The 19,649-nt window shown below is 30.6% G+C and overlaps 2 protein-coding genes across 3 annotated transcripts in view; both read left to right on the forward strand.

The window, feature by feature from the left end:
• The first annotated feature begins 2,187 nt into the window (after positions 1–2,187).
• On the forward strand, positions 2,188–14,933 carry LOC108763299 (structural maintenance of chromosomes 1). 2 transcript variants are annotated; one of them, XM_018510799.1, is made up of 20 exons: positions 2,188–2,519; positions 2,761–2,881; positions 2,991–3,090; positions 3,155–3,333; positions 3,405–3,543; positions 4,404–4,868; positions 5,026–5,454; positions 5,525–5,736; positions 5,844–6,012; positions 6,092–6,214; positions 6,276–6,407; positions 9,318–9,383; positions 9,468–9,625; positions 9,705–9,802; positions 9,890–10,194; positions 10,286–10,561; positions 10,648–10,827; positions 10,943–11,121; positions 11,218–11,395; positions 14,862–14,933. In XM_018510799.1, the coding sequence occupies exons 1-20, from the start codon at positions 2,408–2,410 to the stop codon at positions 14,910–14,912; spliced, it is 3,672 nt and encodes a 1,223-aa protein (XP_018366301.1). In that variant the 5' UTR covers positions 2,188–2,407; the 3' UTR covers positions 14,913–14,933. The 2 variants fall into 2 exon arrangements, with proteins under 2 accessions (XP_018366301.1, XP_018366300.1); XM_018510798.1 differs by lacking the exon at positions 14,862–14,933 and adding an exon at positions 11,480–11,590.
• A 163-nt stretch (positions 14,934–15,096) lies between these two features.
• The window catches only part of LOC108763267 (structural maintenance of chromosomes protein 1A-like), a 17,786-nt gene continuing 13,233 nt past the window's right edge, over positions 15,097–19,649 (forward strand). The window contains exons 1-7 of the mRNA XM_018510740.1: positions 15,097–15,236; positions 16,750–16,888; positions 17,070–17,468; positions 17,611–18,039; positions 18,125–18,336; positions 18,406–18,574; positions 18,752–18,874. Of these exons, the coding sequence (XP_018366242.1) occupies positions 15,097–15,236; positions 16,750–16,888; positions 17,070–17,468; positions 17,611–18,039; positions 18,125–18,336; positions 18,406–18,574; positions 18,752–18,874 (1,611 nt within the window). The remainder of the gene's footprint in view (positions 15,237–16,749; positions 16,889–17,069; positions 17,469–17,610; positions 18,040–18,124; positions 18,337–18,405; positions 18,575–18,751; positions 18,875–19,649) is intronic.

Raw genomic sequence — 19,649 nt, forward strand, 5'->3', positions numbered from 1 at the left:
CAAGCTTATTCTGTAAGTTTCAGAAAAATCTAAAGAAAATGGATTTTTCGGAGAACGTCCTTAAGGACCCATTAAACTATTCCTCTTTCAGGGGGCTTATTACGGTTCTCGGATTGGGTGAAAATGACGGAAGTGAGCAACTCACCCAATTATATTTAATCTCACCTCGTGAAAATACGAAATTACTCGCGTGAATAGGCTCGGCACGAAATTTATAAGTGAAAAGGTGAAATAAAAATAAAAGTAACGAAGAAAGAAGACTTTTTTGCGCACACAATGGATAATTTAATAATCGAAATATTAATGCGACGTCGAGAAAATATAATGCTTAGAATACGAAAGGAGAGACTTAGGAATGCCTCAGATCCATTTGGTATACCAGAAAGTGAATTCCGCAGTCTTTATAGGTAAATGTGATTTTGTATACTTTTAGAAGTTACATTTTCTGAAAAGTTGACATTTACAATGAAAAGTAAAAATCGAATAAAGTGAGTATATTGTAAACTTATTTATAATTTTTCAAAGATTATCCCGGGAAGCCGTCCGAGTGCTCATCGAAGATATACGACCTCTTCTATCAAATCCAAGACGACGTCACGCAGTTGCTGTTGAATTACAGATATTGAAGTTAGAATAACATCATACAAAGTAATATAACGATAAAAAAAAACTTATTATTTATTATAACAATAATTTTTTGTTACAGGTTCTAATTGCATTGAATTTTATATCGTCTGGTTCATGTATCAAAAGCGAGTTGGCCAAGATTTTTTAACGTGTGTAAGTCAATCAACAGTAAACAAGATTCTACGCAATATTATCCTGCATAAACAAAATTAATTTACTTATTACGTATTATTATATTATAAACAAAATATTATGATATTGCCGATAAGATCTCTAATTTTAATATAAACTGATAATGCATAGTACTGACTAATATTGTTTTATTGCTACTACTATAACGTAAGCGGCCTATTGCAAAATTTTTATATAACGATAATCTTATGGCCTATCACACATGAAATGCATAATAGAGCATAAGCATAACATAAGACTGCTGGACCAATGAGCATCTAACATAATGTCGCCATATTGATTTACATAAGATGCTCATTGGTTTAGCGGCCTTATGTTATGCATTTCATGTGTGAAGCCCTTTAGAATTTCAATCTATCAGAAACTATGTATTCTACAATACATGATTTCTGATAGGTTGAAATTCTTATTCTCTGTTCTCTGTTCTCTGTTCCTTTTATTGTGCGAAGCCCCTTAGGCCTATCGCACATGAAATGCATAATAGAGCATAAACATAACATAAGACCGCTGGACCAATGAGCATCCAGCATTAAGTCGCCATATTGATTTACATAAGATGTTCATTGGTCGAGCGGTCTTATGTTATGTTTACGCTCCATTATGCATTTCATGTGCGATAGGCCTTACAGATTACGGCATACGGTATACGGTTACGGTCAATATAAGAAAATCATCGCTTTCTTAAGGGCCATTCCACACAAACTTGCAGAATCGTATAACCATATGCATGAAGAAAATTACCCAATCACATTTCTGTCGTACAGACAAATGTAAACTACGATTGGATGATTTTCTTTATGCATATGTTTATGCGACTATGCAAGTTTGTGTGGAGTGCCCTTAAGGGCCACTTTCACCAAGCTCAGGGTGTGATCCACTTAACGCTGCAAACACTTCGTTGACCAATCAGAAGAAAGAATTTTTCGAATTGACCAATCAAAGAATGCTTCAAAGCATTTGCAGCGTGAAGTGGATTGCACCCTCAGTTAACTAGGCCGGTTGGTCCATTGGAATTGACTAATCGCATTTGTTTGAAGACAGATGGCGATTGGTCAATTCCGATGGACTAACCGACCTAGTTAAGTTAACTGAGCTTGATGAAAATGGCCCTCAAGCCTTGTGTATACGATGCTAGAAATCGGTCCGAGAACTCGGATGAAGAAAGAATTGACCAATCGCAATGGTCATGTGATCAAATTGTTCAAATGTGATTTGTTAATTTCTTCTCTGTCCGAGATCTCGGACCGATTTCTAGCATCGTGGACACAAGGGGTTTGTTCGCGTCGCATGCTCCAATATGTTCCAATATGCTCCTACCATAGCTCCTACTACGGACCGATTTCTAGCATCGTGGACACAAGGCTTCAGAAAATCATTTCATACTAGTACTACCTTAAGTATGGCTATGGTCGCGCTAGACCGCCGACTGATGGCGTTGATCGCGATGTCGTAACTATCCCTCAAATGGCATCCTTGTGTTTCGAGTATTGTGGGGCATTGTGGGGTGTTGCTTGCTTATATTGGAGGTTTTGTGGCGCCAATTGCGCTACTTTCGGGTTTTATGCGTTTTGCTTGATTATTTTCAAGGATGCCGGCGTTCTTGAAGCATATCGAAGTTGACAATTTCAAATCTTATAAAGGAAAACTTATTATCGGCCCGCTAAAGTCATTTACGGCTGTAGTTGGCCCTAATGGATCCGGTAGGTTATCATTCTGTGTGTCAACAATGGTGCGTTCAGCGAAAGCAATGCTTATACGATAGTTTTTTTTATCAGGAATAGCTATACATTTCTAGATTTGTTGAGTCAGTTATATCTTGATTTTCTAAAGGTCACTCATTCAGTCATTGAGTTCGCTGAATGCAGGTATGGCATTATATGCTGAAAGATATAAGTAAATCGTATGTGACTGTGATGTGTTATTGTTACATGTGTGCTACAGGAAAGTCTAATTTTATGGATGCCATCAGTTTTGTCATGGGTGAGAAGACTAGCAGTCTACGAGTCAAAAGATTTAGTGAGCTGATTCATGGTGCATCCATTGGTATGCCAGTAGCACGCAGGTAATTTATATATATGTATACATAATGTTCATTTATGGAATTGTACATTATAATTTGTATGTTTCATCTTGAATTACATAAAAATTGTACATTGTTCTGTTGATTACAGTGCTTCAGTAACAGCTGTATTTGAGTTGGAAGATGGGACTGAAAAAAGCTTTATGCGTTCAGTACAAGGTTCTTCTTCTGAACACAGAATTAATAATAATGTAAGTTTTGTTGTTGAACTTTTATTTAGTTGCATTTAAGATCTTTGAAATGTTTTTGTCATAGGTTGTTACCAGCCAAGTTTATCTTAATGAGTTAGAGCACCTTGGTATTAATGTTAAAGCAAAGAATTTTTTGGTATTCCAAGGTGCTGTTGAATCTATAGCCATGAAAAATCCAAAGGAACGCACTGCTCTGTTTGAGGAGATCAGTAATTCTGGTTCATTAAAAACAGAATATGAAAGGTAAGTTTCAAATTTCGCTATATGTAACTGCACTTGAAATATATTTGTAAATGATAAAAATAACATTGTAGACTAAAAACAGAAATGCTAAAAGCTGAAGAAGAAACTCAATTTTCATATCAAAAAAAGAAAGGAATTGCTGCTGAAAGAAAAGAAGCAAAATTAGAAAAAGAAGAGGCTGAAAAATATCAACGTCTCAAAGAAGAATATGTGCGTATATATATGCTTTGATTTTGTTGTAATAGTTAAGGGAGCGTAGGATTCTTTTGGTTTCATAAAGTATTTGTCATGTTTTTTTTTTAGAAAAGAAAAGATATAAACTACAAGCATCAAATTATTTTGTAAATGAAAGTACATATTTTTAACTACTAATCACAATTTTTTATTTTATGTTTCACTGAAAAGAATCCGCTTAATTAATATCATATATGTTGAATAAAAAATTAAAATTATAAAATGGGATTAACTGATCAAAATAAAAAAAAATACTTCGACAACAGATGCAAAATCCAGACAAACCTTCTCAAAATATTTAAGACTTTTTTTTAGATATTGACTTGTGTTTGTCTGGACATTGTCAAAATTTGAGCCAAAAGTATCTGGATTTTGTGCTAAAGCTATTCCATTTTACAGTATATATAGTATATACAATGTGATAATTGAGTTATTTAAAACATTTTAAGGCGTGATTCCTCACGAAATCAAGACAAACATCCGTTACATTTAATACAACGGATTAGATTAAATAATAAACGATATTTAAGTTGAAAAAAAATTTTATTTTTTCAAAAATTTCGGAAACTGTTCTAGTTTATGTCTTAAATATACACAAACTTTGGACAAAATAACCCAGTGGTTTTCGAAATTTTTCCTTCAACTTTGACACTTTTGAAATTAAACTGTTTTGGATATACGGATATTCTATGAAGTTTTCATATTGATTTACTATGAGAAATCATCTCTTAGAAATATTTTACAGTACTTAACTATCATCCTCTATACTGTTCATTTTTCTTGCCTGTATATACTTATATAATTGTTAATCACAAAAATTTATCTTTTGTTTTTAGGTGGAAAAGCAAATAGATTTACATCTATTTCGATTATTTTATAATGAGAAGAATATTGAAAATTTAGAAGTTTCTCAAAAGAAGAAACAACACGAAATTGAAAAAGTTGAGAAGAAGAAGGAAAAGGCTGAGGAATTGTTGAAAGAGAAGAAAAAAGATGCCGCTAAATTGGGCAGAGATCTTGCTAAGATAGAGCAAGATATCAGGGAAGTGGAAGTAGAAATTACAAAGAAAAGACCGACATTTATTAAAGCCAAAGAACGGGTTGCACATATGCAGAAGAAAGTGGAATCCGCACGCAAATCTTTAGCTCAAGCGCGTATTGCAGATGAGGCTCATAAAAAAGATATACACGAATTGCAAGAAGAATTGCGTCAGGTGGAAGAAGCTAAAGCTGCTTATGAAGCGAGTATAGCAGGACAATCACAGTTACAAGGAAGAGATGTGCAATTGGAAGATGAACAGGTATAAAAAATTACGTAATATTCGTGAAATCTTAAAGCACATTGTTATTTAATTTACAACTATTTTTTTAAATAAAACGTAGTTACTACTTAGGAATAAAATGCAAATTATTTATGAATAATTAAAATTGTTTAATTAACTAATAAAATAATTTAAGGTACAGGAATATAATCGTCTAAAAGAGGAAGCTGGTAAACAATCCGCGAGATATCTTCAACTTCTTGATTCTATCAATCGCGAACAAAAATCAGACCAAGATAGGCTCGATAACGAAGGCAGAAAAAAGACCGAGATAGAAAACAAGCATAAACAGAAAGGTCATATGCGAGATGAGGCACTCAAACGAGTAGAAAAGTTGGAGGAACATATAAAAACATCGGAGGCTGCATTGGAGGATCAGAAAAAGCTTAGAGCTGACTTGCAATCCGACGTAGGCACGTCAAAAGATAAGATTCAAAATTTGCAGCGAGAGTTGGAAAACATCTCGGAGCAACTTGGTGATGCTAAAGTTGATAAGCATGAAGTATCTAGAAACAAGAAAAAAACAGAAATTGTGGAGAATTTCAAACGTCTGTTTCCTGGAGTGGTGCGTTATCTCTTCTCGCTACTTTCTTTAAAATTGAAATGAAATAATTTATTTGTTTTTTTTTTTTTAGTACGATCGTATGTACAACATGTGCGAACCAATACATAAGCGGTATAATGTTGCAATTACAAAAGTACTTGGTAAATACATGGAAGCTATTGTGGTAGATACTGAAAAAACTGCCAGACAATGTATCCAATATTTGAAGGAACAGTATCTCGAACCGGAAACATTTCTTCCACTTGATTACATACAAGCTAAACCGCTTAAAGAACGTCTTCGGTAAATAAATTATTACATAGTTTTATTTTAACTTTTTGTCATTTTATGTTTTTTAAGACCTTATTTTATATTAAACTTTATAATGGTGATTATATATTATTTTGCAGTAATATACAAGAACCTAAAAACGTGAAATTATTGTATGATGTGTTGCATTTTTCTCCGAAGGATATTGATAGAGCAGTTCTCTTTGCAACTAATAATGCTCTTGTATGTGAAACACCTGAAGATGCAAATAAAGTAGCATATGAGATGGACAAGAAAACAAGATATGATGTAAGTATATATGCATTTGCTTAAATCAAGCTATAAAATCATAATTAAACTATGTGTGATATGTGTAAAATATTTACAGTGCGTCGCATTAGACGGTACATTTTATCAGAAAGCTGGTATAATATCTGGTGGTAGTTTGGATCTTGCAAAGAAAGCGAAAAGATGGGATGAAAAACAGATGTCTCAATTAAAGGCGCAAAAGGTAATATTTTTTTATTTCTATATAATATAAAGATAAAAATATATTTTAATTTTGTTTATAGGAAAAATTAACAGAAGAACTGAGGGAATCTTTGAAAAAATCACGTAAGGAATCTGAGTTGAATACGGTTGAATCTCAAATACGTGGTTTAGAGACTCGTCTAAAATATAACAAAAGTGACTTGTCTGCAACAGTAAGTATTATCAGGGAGTTGACTGTTCACTTAGTTACTTTGTAATAACGATTTGGTAATAACGTTGCGAATTTTTTATGATGATAATGTAACATCAGAGTTGGAACAATTAATAGTTACTTATAACGGGTTTGAAAAGTCATTCGTTACTGAAAAAAATAACTCGCAATTTGTAACTTGTTACTTTTTAATGTAACTTGTAATGGAATAACTTTACAGCGTTAGGGGAGACCGGGTCTCGGCACAGCTTTCACAGTTTTAGGTATTAAGTCCTTTAAATGACTGATTGTTATGATTAAATTATGCTAATATGATAGAAAGAACTTTTTTCTACATTTTCATGCTAGGAACGATCCTATACAGTGTATAGTTTCTTTGTAGTAAGTGAAATACGAACACGCTGCATTGCAGCCAGCTTGCCCCGATAGTGGGGTAAATTGATACATGTCACGAGTTAAGTTGCCCATATACACAAACAGTCAACACTAAATGTCTTTGTTACTCATTGAAGTTAATTGCCAAAGAAGACAGTATAATACGTTGATTTGTGTTGCTAAATAGAAAGCACTCAAAAATATGAAACATGCTCAGATATTAAGACAATTCAATGTATAGAAAAAATTAACCACAAATCTGATCGTGAAAATAAGTAGGTTATATTCATTGTAGTCGTCGTAACAACAACTACATTATTACATTCGTTTTCTCATAAGAAATATATACAAAAAGTATTTACCATTTTTGCTTTTATACAGAGTGGTCCACTTAAATCTATCATCTTGAATATTTCATTTATTTTTAATGATATAAAAAAATGTTTCAAATGAAAGTGGAACGGTTTTGAGGGGGGTGTATTTTGATTACGTTACTTTTTTTCTAAGTGGAGGCGCCAAAAGATATGAAGGTCATTTTCATTTTTTTAAACGAAATTATGTGATTTTTTTTAGATATATAATATGATTCCTCAAATTATTTTGCATATAAAAGTATTAAGATAGAGATATTAAAAAACTAATAGTTTACGAGACATTTTACACTTTATTCTGACACTTTATTTTGACATGGAACATAAAATATTTCGTAAACTATAAATTTTTTGGTTTGGTAATTATACCCTAATACTTTTATGCACAAAATAATAAGATGAATCAATTACTGTGCAGAAAACAGTTATTTAAAAAAATGATGCAATTTACAATGTGCAATGATGTATTTTTTTTAATAACAACTGTGTGTTTTCTCCTCACCAATTGATTCATCTTATTCTGTGCATAAAAGTATTAGAATGTAGCTGCCAAAAAATTAATAGTTTATGAGATATTTTATGTTTTATATCAATATATGCCAGAATAAAATGTGAAGTAAACTTTTGTTTTGTAAACTAAGTGTCTCGTAAACTATTGGTTTCTTCGATATCTCTATTTTAATACTTTTATATGCAGAATAATTAGAGGAATCATATTAAAAAAATCACATAATTTAATTTTAAAAAGTGGAGGTGACCTTCATATCTTTTTCCGAGCCTCCACCTAAAAAAAAAAACATTACCAAAATATGTCCCTCTCGAAATCATTCCACCTTCATTTGAAACATTTTTTATATCATCAAAAATAAGCGAAATATTCAAGATGTTCGATTTATGTGGATTGCCCTGTATATTGGAGTACACAGGGTGAATAAAAAGTTCAAGATCTGTGAAATATTTCGAAAACAAAGCATTTTTAGGAAAAATGATTCAGACAAAAGTTGTGTGGCTTAAAAAGATTTACTACTTACTGATCACATTTGTTTGATTTTGGGCGTTGCCAAGATCAGATCAAGGTCACATCGATTTTTTTTTAATATGACACTATTTTTGCTTCCAGAATCTAATAACTGATGTCAAAACACTACAATGAAGTTAATTTTCATTATATAGTTACTTTTTTTGAGTTATGAGGCTTGAAAGTTATAGTACCTGTCAGGTAAAATGCTTGTTGGGTAGAATGCTGCACGCGAGCCCTGGCCCCCCCGGAGTAACGTCTCGGTAGGGACACCCGGGGAGGTTTTAGTGGGTGCGAGTCCCACATTCTCTCTCGCCCCCTCCCCAGGGGGTGAGCGGGGTAGTGCATTAGCATTTCCTCCTCGACAAAAAAAGAAAAGAAAAAGTACCATCGGCGTTAGCATTGGCTACGTTCAGCAGAACACAACAGTTTTGCAACCGTTTTATGACATTCCTTTAGATCTAAAAAAGTATAATCCAATCAATGCAAAGAAAACTTCCAATAGTTGTAAAATAAACGTACTGCTGAACGCAGTCATTATCAAAGGTGTCCGATCGATGGCTGAAACTTCTTAAATGTTGTTTAAGGTCATGATCTGAATAACATTTGTTAAGATTAAGGTCATTGGAGGTTGTTCCTCATAATTTTGTACTAAAAATTCATTTTTATGTAAAATTGAAAATAAGAGGAACAATTTCCAATAGCCATAATCTTGACAAATGTTATTTAGATCATGAACAACATTCAAGAAGTTTTAGCCATAAGTCGGATGTGTAATGCTAACGCCGATGGTATTGTAATCTTCAAACCTTATAACTCGAAAAGTATTTAAAATATTTTGTTATAGTGTGTTCTCAAGATAATCTACAAGAATATGCAATAAAAAATAGAGGTTTCTGTTTTAAAAAATCGATGTAATCTTGACTTGACCTTGGCGATACCACCCAAGGTTAAACAGATGTAATCAGTGTAGATCTTTTTAAACCTTACACTTTTGTCTAAATCATTTTTTCCAAAAATGCTTTGTTTTCATAATATTTCACCGGATTTTTTACTTACCTTGTACATGTTGTTTTTGCAACATATACAATAGTTTTAAAAAGTACAATATAATTTAAAAAAATAATGAATATAATTTTTATTGTAGCAAAAGCAAATTACGGATCTTGAAGTGGAATTAGATGGCCTGCAAAACGAGTTAAACATGTTTGGTGTAAGCTTTGTGATACATTTTATATATTGCATGCATATATTTATTTATATTTGAATAAAATATTTTAATATTTTCTATGCACAGCCTGCAATAGCTGCTATCGAGAAAACCATGGCTGAAAGGGACCAAGAAATACAAAACATTAAAGAAAAGATGAACAATGTTGAGGATGACGTGTTTGCTAGTTTTTGTGAACAGATAGGAGTTTCTAATATCCGTCAATATGAAGAAAGAGAATTAAGGTAGGAAGGAATTATTAGATAAGTATTGTCTTATAAGTATTATCTTAAATTTAGATACTAAAGTATATTAATATTCCAGATCGCAACAAGAAAGAGCAAAGAAAAGAATGGAGTTTGATAATCAATGCAATCGTATTTATAATCAATTGGATTTTGAGAAACAGCGCGATACAGAAAGTATGTTGTGAAAATATATTATTTTATTTTATACGTTCTATATGTGTGATTAGCTTTTGCATTATATTAATATTATTTATAATATAGGCAATGTTTTACGATGGGAACGAGCGGTGCAAGATGCAGAGGATAAATTAGAATCTGCAAAACAAACCGAATCTAATCAAAAAGCGGAGATTGACCATGACGAGCAGCAAATGGAACAATTGAAATCGTCTCGTAATGCTAAAAAGATGGAGGTTGATCAGAAAGAAGACGAAATCGGTAAAGCTAGACGTGAAGTAGGAACCATCGCAAAAGACATTCAGGCAGCTCAGAAGCAGTTTAACGCAATTGAAACAAAGATTGAACAGAAGAAGGCTGAACGACATGCTGTCTTAATGCAATGCAAGGTTTGTTAAGTCTTCAATATGAGATTATTTGACCATATAAAAATATTATGTATATTCTTTTGAATTATTAAGTGTATTTAACAATATTCAGATGGAAGATATTGCAATACCTATGCTGTACGGAAATATGGAAGATATAGCAGGTGAAACGAGCACTGCGAACGGAAGTGAAACTAATAATGATTCATCAGTAAGTACGCAACAACAGTATGAACGCGAAAAGAGGATTACCATAGACTATACGCTTTTGTCCGAAAATCTGAAAGATGTGGAAGAAGAGGATATCAAAAAGACAACCGATAAGCTAACAAAAATAATCAATGATTTACAAAATACAATACAGCGCATACAAGCTCCAAATATGAAGGTTTGCGATACATTGGAAATGATAAATGTAAAAAATATCGATAAATGTAAAAAATTATAAAGACATAAAAATTTTTTCTCTTTTAGGCAATTCAAAAATTATATTTAGCGAAAGAGAAATTACAGGAGACTAATGAAGAATTTGAGCAATCTCGTAAAAAAGCAAAGAAAGCGAAGACACAATTTGAAAAGGTGAAAAAAGAACGACATGATAGATTTATGGCGTGTTTTGAACACGTAGCGAACGAGATTGATCCTATTTATAAGGTTTGTAAAGCAATAAATTTATGTAAAAATCTATACAATGTACAGATAAGTTTATAATTTATATAAATATATTTTATTATACAATATGTATATGTATATTTTTATATGGTTTCAGAGTCTGGCGAAGAATCAATCTGCTCAAGCATTCCTTGGACCAGAAAATCCTGAAGAACCTTATTTAGATGGCATTAATTATAATTGCGTGGCTCCTGGCAAACGGTTTCAACCAATGTCCAATTTGTCTGGTGGAGAAAAAACTGTCGCTGCATTAGCTTTGTTATTTGCAATTCACAGGTTCATATTTTGATTTTGAACATAAAATTGATGATATAATTCGAATATGATGCATGATCAATTAACATTTACTATTCGTTTATATTCCTTATATAGTTTCCAGCCTGCGCCATTCTTTGTTTTGGATGAAATTGACGCGGCTCTCGATAATACTAATATAGGAAAGGTGGCTAGCTACATTCGCGACAAAACAAGCTCGCTGCAGACAATTGTTATATCGTTGAAAGAGGAATTTTATTCGCACGCGGATGCACTTATCGGAATTTGCCCGGATGTAAGTAAATTGTTTGATCATAAATCATTTTATACGTCTTTGTTAGTATTTTAGTCGATTAAATTTGTTATATGTGAATTATAGGTAGGTGAGTGTTTGGAGAGCAAAGTATTAACGCTCGACTTGACTACATCTCCTACACATGTTTCGTAAATGTTCATTATTTAAAAGAGAGCATTTTCTTTTTATATATATATATATATATATTCGCCATTGATAATTCTCAATTATGTCTTAGAAGAAAAATATATAAATACTACAAATAATGTATTATTATTTCTAGATTTGTTTACGTTCTTTATTATTATTTTAAAATTATTGTAAGACTCTGCTATTATACTTTCTAATAAATTACGTACACAGATCATGTACATGTATGTTATAAGTCAGAATAAAGGAGTGACCATAATTGTGAGTGTGAGACACAAGGTATGTTGTGAACAATGTAAATAACTTTAAAACTTGACTTTAATAAAAACTTGCAAATGAGTACTAAAATAAACGGTTTATTGTGTTAGCAAGACATATATTTTTGAACAAGAATTTGTTACATGTATTTTGACAATATTAATAACAATAATAATGAAGTAGTACTTTATTTTGCAACATTACGCTTTCGTGTATTTTAATTTATCACACAATATACATTTATCATACAATACGCATTCTATTCTACGAGTCTACTTGATATATAAGTAATAACGCGATAATTACATTTTAAATATCTGTCTATCATCGTTCATGTTGCGCGCTCTTATTTTTATGGAAATATATTTTTGTTTTTATTTTTCAAACGTATAACTATTTTGAAATATTTTGTTAACCCTCCGTTAATGATTGGACTTTAACGTCACAGTTTTCTGATTAAAAGGATTAGAAAAAGATGAAGAACAAGTTGAACCGAGATTAAAGTTAATTGCAATTGGTAGAAACAGTCAATTTTTTTATTATAAATTCTGATACAACATAAGTTTAAATCTATAAAAAATAAAATACACAATCTTACTTTTTATAAAACTCATAATTAAATAAAGACTTGTTATTAGAGCTTTTATAAATATATGTAAGAATATTTTCAGATTTTTATACAGGAAATTTAATTTAAAATTTAAGTATGCAAAGTGCATAAAGACAAAAAGGCTCAGCACAGACTTTTGCGTGACGCATAACACATAGTACATAAAGAATCAACCAATTAAAATTCTTCTATTCTGTGAAATAAAAAGAAAGAAAGGATTCTGATTAGTTCTTTTATGCGTTATGCAAAAGTCTGCTGCGTTCTAAAGGATAAAAATTTCACATTGCCGACAAAGGCTTAATTAGAGATAATGTAACTTTTTTTCCAAGAATATGAAAAGTGAAAATTTTTATCATTGAAAATAATGGAGAAATTTTTCCATCACATTCCTAGAAAAGGGAAAAAGTTACATCACCACTCAGGGGTGCGTTCCAAAACTTGACTCTGTCAACTCTGACTATCTTTTATCTTTATTCAACATTCGGTGGTAAAGATAAAATGATACTCGAGTCGACGAGTTGAATTTGGAAACGCAACCCAGGAATGCGCAACACTTCCCCACAATGTGACTTCGATATTTTGATATGTGCAAATTGGTAACCCTGTTATTTTTCGAATTTGGAGTTTTCAGATTTCCAACGGTTACTTGGTCATCGATCTATTCGTATTTGATAAACGTTTTACTTTAACAATGTCGATTTCTTTAAATAAAATCGTCATTTTCAATTTTAAGTCGTTCGACGAAGAAACGGTAATCGGTCCCATCCAACCGTTTACGTCAATAATTGGTCCAAATGGAGCCGGTGAGATTCTCATGTTTTCTACAACGTTCATTTTATTTGATTTAAAACAAAAAATTTTCTTGCGTATTTAAATGTTTTTATTTCTCCACTTTTAAGTAATTATATGTTAAATCTAATTAATGTATATATGTTTATAATTATATATTAAATAAATATAGATAATCTAGTTGTTTATTAAAATTATTAATATAGAAATATATATATATTTAATTCAACAACATTTATTATTTTATTTGATTTAGTTTAATAAAATAATAAATAAGATTATTTTAATAATTTTATTTCATAAAATTTTCTTTATTTCTTTCATATTAAAATCAATATATTATACACTTTGTGTATTTTAGGAAAATCAAATATTGTGGACGCTATAAGTTTTGCATTAGGAGAGGGACTGACTGCTTTACGTGTTAAACACCTCAGCGAACTCGTTTACAGAATTTCTACTAGAGAATCAATGATGGAATGGTATTAAAGATATTTTTTTCAGAAATCCTTAAACGGTCTAGCTGGATCTTAAATGCTTGTATGATTCTGTGTGAATTAGTATACTCCTATGTATTGTAGTCCTTTGAAACCGAGCCTCTGTGACCTAAAGGCTTAGGACGTTCGCCCGGAAAGTAAAAGATCCGGATTCGACTTCCGGCGGAAGTAATATTTTTCGCAATAATGGTACGTATTCACTGAGCGCGTCACGCGTCGCGTCATGGAAGAGAGAAAGAGATAAGATTATATAGACGCGCTCAGTAAATATGTACCCTAAGGCCGGTATTCATAGTCAGATCCTATATTTAAGACCGTCTTAAGTTCAGCCTTGAGATGTCATGAACCAATCAGAGAGCCGCATTAGCGTCTTAAGACATTGCTTAAGACAGTATTGAAATAAGAACCGACTATGAATACCGGCCTAAGAATTAATTATTTACAGATTTTAATATGTCACTCAGCATTATGAAGATCATTCGAAAATGCGAAAAAGCATCAAATTGTTAAATTGTTAGTCAATTTAACTCGTGATATTACAGTAGTTTAGTAGAGTTAGCGTTTTAAGATCGAAAAATCATTTTGGTGCGCATTTCAAAGGACTACGTATAAGTATATAAATTTAAACAGAACTATACAAGCATTTAAGATCCAGTTAGACTTTTTTTTATTTCTATAGTTTTATTTCTATAGTTTGTATTATCATATATACGATCCTATAATATACTATATTGTATATTTTTTTATTTTTTTTATTTTTTAAATTAACTTTATGTCATGCTATTATAGATTTTTTAGATGCGTATTCAAATATTTTATTTCTTTATTTTTGTATAATAAATAATTATATATAGGGTGTCCTAAAATTAGCGATTCAAAATGCTAAATTAAGAAATTTTTCAAAAAATTAAGTAAAAAAAGTTATTTGTTAATTTTCATTTTAAGCAATAATTTCTGATTTATAGAGGTTTTAATATGATTCATTATACAGACTACATTTAGTTACTTGTAAGTAATATATATATATATATATATAAACCCTTATTACCTTAAAAATTATTATTTAAAGTAAAAATTTATAAATAATATTTTTTAAGAATTTTAGCTTATAGTATTTTGAGTCGTAAATTTTGAAATGTATAATTAATGTTTACTGTTACAGCGCTATGTATGTAAAATTGATTTTCAAAATAAATGCTATAGATGGCATTAAGGAAAAGAATTTCACAAGGGCAGTTCGTGGTGGAACCTATCAATACAAAATAGATAACAAGGTGGAATTCTACAACGTTGTTTACTGTCTTGTTAAATTATTTTCTTACTTATATTAGTTGATATTAATAGATCTTATCGTGCAGATTGTTACGAACATATGTTATATGACTGAATTACGAGAAATGGGTTTGGACATTAAGGCAGAGAACTTTTTGTTACCTCAAGATTACATCGCATGTTTCGCAATGAAAAAGCCGAAAGATCTGACCGCAATGTTTGAAAAGATTGCTAATTCAAATGAGTACAAAGCAGATTATGATAGGTATACTTTTGTTCTAAAGGCGCAATTTCACTCAGCGTCAAAGCGCTAGTCAGTTAAGCGACTACCTGTACTTTGTGGTACGTTTTTCCTCCAAAAGAATCGTCGGCAAAATGCTAGCCGCTAAAGTCCTGCTACTTTTTTTCATGAAAAAATAACAGCTAATCACTGTGGATTTATAATCGTTAATATAAAATTTTTTTATACATTTAATTTATATATGAAACTGACAATTAATGCGTTTCAAAATACGTTTAAATTGCTCAGACAGTATTTTGTCCGCAGCATTGCGAAATAGATTACTATCGGTAGTAGCTAAAAAGATTGCGAAACAATGAATGCTGGTATTATGTGCAATTATGCAAAAATTATAAGAAAATTACAAGAAAATTTAATTTGCAAAATTACAAGAAAATGATAAGAGAAAATGTTTACTGCCAAATTCATTTTTTGAAATGGTCGAAATTACTAATTGTCGGAAACGATTCAAACACTTTTTGCTGTAACTGGACCTTTCCGAACCTCTTCTTTTTCTTATAATTATTCCCCTGTTTGGTTTTCTGACCCAAAAAAGGTCTCTGAACTTCAAGCGGCAAAATGACGACTTATAGGGCTGCGTTTGGAAACATCACTCGAGTGCCCTTGTGTATCGTTTTATCCTTATTATTTACCCAATGTTAAATAAGGATAAGATGATACACGAGAGCACCCGGGTGATGTTTCCGAACGTTAAATAGGAAGTCAATGTCATGCAGAGTGAGGAGAGCCGCTAGCTTTTGACGCTGCGTGAAATTGGATTTTTAAAAGCAGAGTTCAAACGCACTTTGAAACGCATTAATTGTCAGTTTCATACATGAATGAAATATAAATTAGGGATTTGTCGCTCTATGAAAAAGTAGCAGGACTTTTGCGGCGTTTTGTCGACGGTGCTTTTGGAGGAAAAACGTACCACGAAGTGGGGATAGTCGCTTAACTGTAGCTAGCGCTTTGACATTGCGTGAAAAAAGCGCCTTAACTGATGATATAATGTTTGCTGTGAAATTCGATAAAAGTAGGGTACAACTTTCACTTTTTCGCGATTGTTCACAGGTCTTTTTTATTTCTACATTTTTGTATGTTTTTTTTTATTGAAACCGAAAGTTATAATAATGATGGTACACTCAAATAATTGATACACTGAAATAAAGTTAATACAATCCTTATTTACATTACGAAATTATTACGAAATCGCTACCAGTTATATATGCTTTGATCATTTAAAAACTAATTTAAAGTTGGATCAGCAACTCTTTCTGAATAAGTTTTTAAATGATTGAAGCATAATTGTCAGTCATTTCGTAACGATGTGATGAATAAGGATTAATTAACTTCATTTCAATGTTTTAAATTTTTCCTTGAGTGTGATATTATTATGATCATGAAGGAAAATACATAAGAAAATGTAGAAATAAAACGATTCAATGGTCGCGTAAAAAGTTGTACCCTCATCCCTTACTAGATTTTAATAATATTACAGATTAAAATTAGAACTTTTGGACGTGGCAGAAAAAATAAATTTTGAGGATAAATTGAAAAAACAGATATTAATTCAAAAGAAATACGCCATTATGGAAAAAGCAGAAACAGAAAAATATTTAAAGCTAAAAGAACAATATGTATGTCTTACATATCTATTTTCAATCTATAATATATGTAAAAATCTTTATAAATTATTTATGTTGTTATAAAAATATTATTGTTTGTGTATCTTTCATATGCTCGTGATAAAACAATTATTTAACATTACAGAATAAATACAAATTAAACTATCAATTAATTCTATTGCTCTGTATTAAGAGGAGAGTTGAATTTTTACAAGATAAGGAAAGAAAAATCAAATTGCGAATAGATGAGTATCTACACAACAAAAAGAATGTGATAATTTTACTGGAAGATACAAAATCACAATTTAAGTTCTCATCCAGTTCCCTCGAAGATATTGAACAAGATATCCTAAAAATGAAAAATACTATTGAACAGAGGAAAACAGAACACATTATTTTCAAGGATAACATTTTATATTGGCAGAAAAAACGTGAAAGCGCTCGCATAGCTCTAGACAGTGCGAATAAAGCGCGTGATACTAACAAAAGAATCATCCAAGAATTAAATAATGAGTTAGAACGAATAAACAACGAATTAACAGAATTAAGGAAAGCGTCACAGACGACCACTATAGAATTCAGTAACTCTCAGGTATACTGTACTATTGTTATATCTGTTAGCACTTATATAATATCTGTAAATCTATAGTATAATAATTTAGGAAAAAAATATTTTGGTGTTTTTACCATTTTTTATAATAAATTTTTACTTAATATAACAATTTATACGTAAGGTTAAACGTTACATGGAATTGACGAACAAAGTTGAATTTCGAGCACATAATTCTATAAAACAAATAAAAAGCTTGATGCATGATCAGCAAGAAGATCAGGCTAAACTTGATAATGAATATAGACGTAAAGAAGAATTAGAGGACAAAGAAAAGCAGATAATATTAAAGAAAGTGAATCTTGAAACGCGTTTCACAAGATTGCAAGATTCAAGTATCAAATCCAAAACAACTTTAATGGAAAAAACAGCAAAAATACAAGAACTAGATAAAAAAATTACTGAAACGAGGAATAAATTGTTAAATCTGGAGAATGATATTGTAAAGATTACAGAGGAGCTTTCTGAGGCAGATATTGATAAGAATAGTATTTTGCATAGGAATAAGAAAATTGAAACAATCAATATGTTGAAACAGATTTACTCTGGCGTGGTATTTTTACTAATTACTACTAGAATTTAAATAATGATTATAATGGTATAATCTATAAAAGTTAATATAACTTTATTTTTTATAGTATGGTCGCTTACTTGACTTGTGTAAGCCTATTCATTCACGTTATAATGTTGCTGTAACTAAAGTTTTTGGTCAATATATAAATGCCATTGTCGTTGATACCACGCGCACAGCAATTCAGTGTATTCAACTTTTAAAACGAGAAAAAATAGGCATTGAAACGTTTTTACCACTTGATTCAATAAAAAATATAATTTTAAATGAAAGATTACGGTATGTAATTTGAAAAAAAAATTTTTTTTTATTGTATAACATAACATATAACATTGTTATATGTTACAGTGCTATAGAAGAACCGCAAAATGTTAAATTATTATATGATGTATTGAATATTTCATCACCACATATAAACAATGCGGTTTTAAGTGTCACTAAAAATACTCTAGTTTGCGAGACTAGTGAACATGCAAAAATGTTAGCATATCCTGATGATAAACAGGAAGCACATGATGTAATAATATACATATTTAAAAACGCAATAAACATTAAAAATAATATTTTAGGAACTAACAATTATACATGACGCGCACACGCACACGTATGCGCACGTGTATTAGTATTTTATTATTTTATTTATTATTACATATTAATTTTATTTATTAAATTTCTATATATTTATAATGTTTAGTGTGTTTCATTGGACGGATGTTTTTATCGTAAAAAAGGTCTAATGTCTGGTGGACTGGCCGATTTAACTGTAAAAGCAAAACAATGGGACGAACAACGAATACTAACATTAATGGAACAAAAGGTTATAAATTTTTTCTAAGATTGGTATAATAAGTGACACATAACAATTTATATAATTCGCACAATTTTTTAGGCACAATTAATGCAAGAACTCCGAAATTTATCTAAAATTTCTCTTATGCAATCTGAAGCTGATATAATTAATATAGAAATTAATGCACTCACACGCCAAAATAAATATGTGGAAACAGATATAAAAGATACTGTGTGTAATTAAAAGACAGGAATAGATTATATTTTAATTTTATTATAAACGTACTTGTTAGCAAATTATAATACATAAAATTTTCATTTCTAGGAAAACGAAATTGTTAAGATAGAGAAGGAATTAGACATGGTTGAGACAAAAAAAATTGCATTAAATGTACATATTTTTATATATTTATATATACATATATATATATATACATATACATATATAACTTAAAAATTTTTATTGATCTGTAAAGAAAGATACTTTCATTATTCGCAAAATTTTTAGCTGACAATAGCTGTAATTGATGACAATATGCAAAAAAGAAATGAAGAAATTAAAAATGTGGAGAAATATATTAATTTAATTAAGAATGAAATCTTTGTTAATTTTTGTAACGATATTAATGTGCCAGATATTAGCTACTATGAGAAGAATAATTTGCGGTATGAAATTTTTAGTTTAATGTATAATTTTTAATTTAGGTATATCCCACTAAACAAGAAACATTTCAGTAACGTTTTGAAACGTTTCAGTAACGTTACAACGTTATTGAAATGTTTTGGAACGTTTCTTGTTTACT

The sequence above is a fragment of the Trachymyrmex cornetzi genome, unplaced genomic scaffold, assembly GCF_001594075.2.
Source record: "Trachymyrmex cornetzi isolate Tcor2-1 unplaced genomic scaffold, Tcor1.1 scaffold35, whole genome shotgun sequence".
Lineage (NCBI taxonomy): Eukaryota > Metazoa > Arthropoda > Insecta > Hymenoptera > Formicidae > Trachymyrmex > Trachymyrmex cornetzi.

What these genes read in the sequence shown, in the direction of transcription:
- LOC108763299 (XM_018510798.1), top strand. Translation starts at nt 2,408, where the DNA reads ATGCCGGCGTTCTTGAAGCATATCGAAGTTGACAATTTCAAATCTTAT. An exon ending in TGCAATTGGAAGATGAACAG is followed by an intron (nt 4,869 to 5,025) that starts GTATAAAAAATT and finishes AAATAATTTAAG; the next exon opens with GTACAGGAATATAATCGTCT. An exon ending in GAAACAGCGCGATACAGAAA is followed by an intron (nt 9,803 to 9,889) that starts GTATGTTGTGAA and finishes TTTATAATATAG; the next exon opens with GCAATGTTTTACGATGGGAA.